General features: G+C 49.1%; 1 protein-coding gene across 1 annotated transcript; it reads right to left on the minus strand.

Moving 5' to 3' along the window:
- Nucleotides 1–1,231: 1,231 nt before the first annotated feature.
- SLC35C1 (solute carrier family 35 (GDP-fucose transporter), member C1) lies at nucleotides 1,232–4,101 on the minus strand (the record flags this gene model as incomplete). The annotated part of the gene is made up of 2 exons (XM_010077430.1): nucleotides 1,232–2,025; nucleotides 3,786–4,101. Coding segments are annotated over 2 exons (876 nt in total), but the record flags the coding sequence as incomplete, so codon positions are not given.
- Nucleotides 4,102–4,106: the final 5 nt, after the last annotated feature.

Raw genomic sequence — 4,106 nt, forward strand, 5'->3', positions numbered from 1 at the left:
TAAAAAAAAAAAAAAAAAATCAAGGACCCCCAATGGCATCCTGAACCAAAAAGAAGGTACCTGCGGTCATGAAACCTGGAGCAGGACCTCCCCCAAATGAGCTAGGAACACATTCTGGGCAGAATGGAGTGTCCTTGTGTAGGAGTGGCCAGACACTGCCCACAGGGCATGGTACATCATGTAGGATTCATGAGATGGGTGTGAAGGAGTTGCATAAAGTGCCCAGGATCACTATCCACATAAACCTGTAAATATAAAGGGGCCAGGGGTTTAGAAAGCTGCTGCAACATCACAGCTAGTCATAGGATGTTGCTGCTGACCCCTGGGATCAGAAATTGCAGCATGGAGTAACCTCAGGTGGCACTTGCATGGGGCCAGGTGGGAGGCAGCCATTTCTGCAGAACTGTTCAGTTGCAAGTTTCAAGTAAATTGATTGATGCAGCTGAGCAGAACTAGGAATTTTTTGGGTTGAAGGATTCAGTGGGCTGGCCATGCGGGGTGTGTAAAAGAAAGAAGCCAAAAGACAAACTGCAAACACCAGAGGAGATCCAAAGTAGGTAACAGAACAAGCCCCCCCCAAACCAGTCTAATTAGTAACAACCCCATTTTCAAACACAAACCTACCCCCTGCACAGAAGGTAAAGAGGACAAGTGTTGCAAACCCCATGAACTGGGATCTCCAACCTACAGAAGGAAGTGCTTCAGGGTAACTTTTCCTCTCCTGCTTGTCACTGAGAGAGGCAGAGGCCAAGCTCACTCATCCCCAAGAAAGGCTGCTTGGGAGAACATGCTCTCCCTCATGGGACACGGTGCAGAAGGAATGCGCAGTTTCATTCCTGATTCTTGGCATGATGGGAAAGAAACAGAGGAGACCTCAGCAGGATGTGATACCGACTCTTTGGAAAGGAGATTCAAAGGTGCTGCTGCTTCAGCTTGTACAGAACCAGAAGGGAGGGAACTTCCCATCCTTTGACCTGAATGAGGCAACAGGAAGAATGATTGTTGCCAATCCTTTCAGAACAGTTTACTGGAGTTTATCCCCAACAGTCTGGCTACCTGCCTCTTTCTTCCATGGAGGTTCAGGATTTTATAACCTCAGACTGTGTTCATTTAGTTAATTCTAGATCCCCAGTTATACCAAGCTCCCATCCCAGTCTTTGTCCGCTGTGAGCCCACCCCCCTAGAGATGCAAATTGCCCAGGGTCAATAACAACATCCATTTTTAAAAACGATCACAAAAAACCCCGATTGCTCTCTACAACACATGCTCTCCCCAAGTCCGACACAGGGTGAGATCCCATGAATAAAACATGATCCAGTCACGTCTTCGGCTCTGGCTCCTGACACAGTTCCCCATACACTTTGCAGGTGATTCTTTTCCTGCTCCTTGCTCTTCTTCTCCCCAGGAGGAAAGGAGCACCAAAGGTCAACCCTCCAGACACAGAAGCAGAGGTGCAGGAGCTGCCTACACACCAGTCTCATTTCTTTCGCTGCTTTTGACATTAGGATCCTCTTGTACCTTTCTCATCTCCAGCCCTTTCACCCATGTGTAGGCGAAGGAACCCCCCAGAACCATCAAGTTACTCGTCCACCACAAGAAGCTCTTTGTCTCCTCAAAGTAGATAACAGCCAGCACTGTTTGGGCACAGGCCTTGGCTGTCCCAGACACGTTGTGGGTCAGTGGGCTGGTGAACTTAATCTGAAGTCCAGTCACATACCCAATGGCAAAGCCAAACACTCCCCCCAGGGTCATCATGCCCCAAAAACTGGGGCTCCCTAGCTTGTCGAAGTAGTAGAGGGTGCGGAACTCGCCCAGCAGCATCATGAGGGGGAAGAACAGGACACAAGCATTGACGTTGTTGTAGAAGGTCAGGCGCCAGATGCTACCATCCACCACAGGCAGCACCTTCTTGGTGTAGATGGCATTGAGCGAGACACACAGGCTTGCCAAGATCCCGAAGAATATACCTGTCCATGACAGAGTGCCCTCTGCTCCTTCTTGGTCAACACCCAGCCAGAAACCACCTGCAACCAAACAAATCAGGCATCATCTGAACAACTGCTGAATACAGTCAGCAATTCATTATCTACCTTACACTGAACAACCACAACCAGAAGCAGAGACAGGAACAAGGGCTTCCCCCTTCTATTGAGTGAACCCACAAAGTGTCATTAATAGTGTCCTGGGAAGATTTATTTTGGGAGTGTCGGTAATTTACTGTGCTATCATTCAGGCTCAGAGGACTGATTTCCACACAAAGAGGGCAGCATGAGCTTAGAAACTATGTTTCCAAAGAGCCATAAACTAAAGTTAAAGCCACTCCATGTGCATAGGTCATTTTCAGAAGGATGTTATATGATTATTTTTTTTTTTGTTTTAATGAAAAGGCAGCAAACTGACACACAGGTAGCAAGAAATACTCCTCTGGGTTTGGAAAAAAAAAAAGGCCTCATAGGCTTTGCTGTAGTACAGGAAGGGAAAGACAGGTCAGAAAAGAAGATGGAAAGATAGTAAACACATGGATGTAATATTAAGAAGCTTGATCAAAAAAACATCACAAGGCAGAAACTGAGTGCAGTATCTTCACCACATTAAGCTTCTTTGATGGGTAATGCACTCTTCAACCACTTCCAGAACAGGAGCTATCGGCTTTGTGTCTCCAGGGTAGAGAGGGAGACTTCTCCCCATCCAGCTCATAAGCAAAACATAAAAGGCAAGGTACTGAAGGAGCACTGCACCACCTCTCCATTAGCTGCTTCATGTGGGAGGCCACCTGGGAAGCTGCCTGCAAAGTGGCTAACGTGCTTTAAAACAAGCCCAAATACAAATGGGTTCAATGCACAGACAGGAAGGACTTTGATTCAGGCCACAGAGGATGCTTGGCTGCACTGCTATAGGCATATGGGCTACGCTCCCACAGCAAAAAGGGATGGCACCGGGGGGACGGAGTCTTAGAGAAACCCTGTAAGGCTGGAAAATGCCATAGTCCTGGGCAATATCCAAACACAAGACTAGCTGAAGGCAATTGCTCACATCACTTGGGTGGAAAAAAAACACTAATTCTGTTCCTGTTCACCTCTTCTATGGAGAGGAGATTCTTTTGTCTCATTTTCATCCAAGTCCATCTACTTGTGCAAGCACCAAAATGAACACACGTCCACCTGGACCCAGACTGAAGTCAACACTTCACCATTCTTGGCATCTAAGTGGCCCTCCAGGGGAAGGCAGCTTTTGACATTAACAACGCCTTTGTAATTAAACACTTGCAAACAATTCCTGTTAAACCAGCCAATGCCTCACCCTACATCCCAACCACACAACCAGATCTTCTGATGGGGTTTTACACTTGGCTTGACCAGCTAACCTTTCATCACATGCATTCAGCCTGTCTGAATTGGCTGGCTCCACTGCATGGTCCCAATGGCACTGACATACATACCGTTATCGTTACCAAAGTTAATAATCAACAAGCGCTTGAGAACAGGGAGAAAACCACCTGCTGTTTTATGGCCTTTGTGTTAAAAAAAAAAAAGGCGGCAAGGCACGTGAAGCTTCATCAGAGAGTAGAGAGCTTTCAGCACTCAAAGGAAAAAGGAAGCCATGGTCAAGTAAGAGTAATTTTCTTTCTTAACGAGTTACCCGCATGCTCCAGACAAGGCAGAGCATGACACGAGCCCTGAGCCACCATGCAGGTGGCGATGGCTCCCCAAGGGGAAGGAACCCACCCCACCTCCGGCTCTCCAGAGCGATGGGGTGGGTGCAGCCCCCTCCCGCTCCCCCTCACCTATGATGACTCCACAGGCCAGGAGGGCGTAGAGGGAGGTGGTCTGCTTGAGCAGCACATAGGAAAGCAGCACGTTGAAGACGGTGGTGAGGGAACGCCCCACGTTGTAGAAGGCGACGCCGACGTGCTTGAGGCAGAGGTTGTTGGAGGTGACCATGCCGATGAAGACGACGGAGAGGGGCAGGACGCTGCGGGACACCTTGGGGTCTAGGCGGAGGGCAGGCAGGCTGGGGCAGGGGGGTCCGCAGGCCGCCCCTAGGCTGAGGCCCAGGCAGAGGGCAGCCGTCAGGGCGCACTGGAAGAAGGTGACGAAGAGCGGGG

The sequence above is a fragment of the Pterocles gutturalis genome, unplaced genomic scaffold (assembly GCF_000699245.1).
Source record: "Pterocles gutturalis isolate BGI_N339 unplaced genomic scaffold, ASM69924v1 Scaffold45643, whole genome shotgun sequence".
In the NCBI taxonomy this organism is placed as follows: Eukaryota; Metazoa; Chordata; class Aves; order Pterocliformes; family Pteroclidae; genus Pterocles; species Pterocles gutturalis.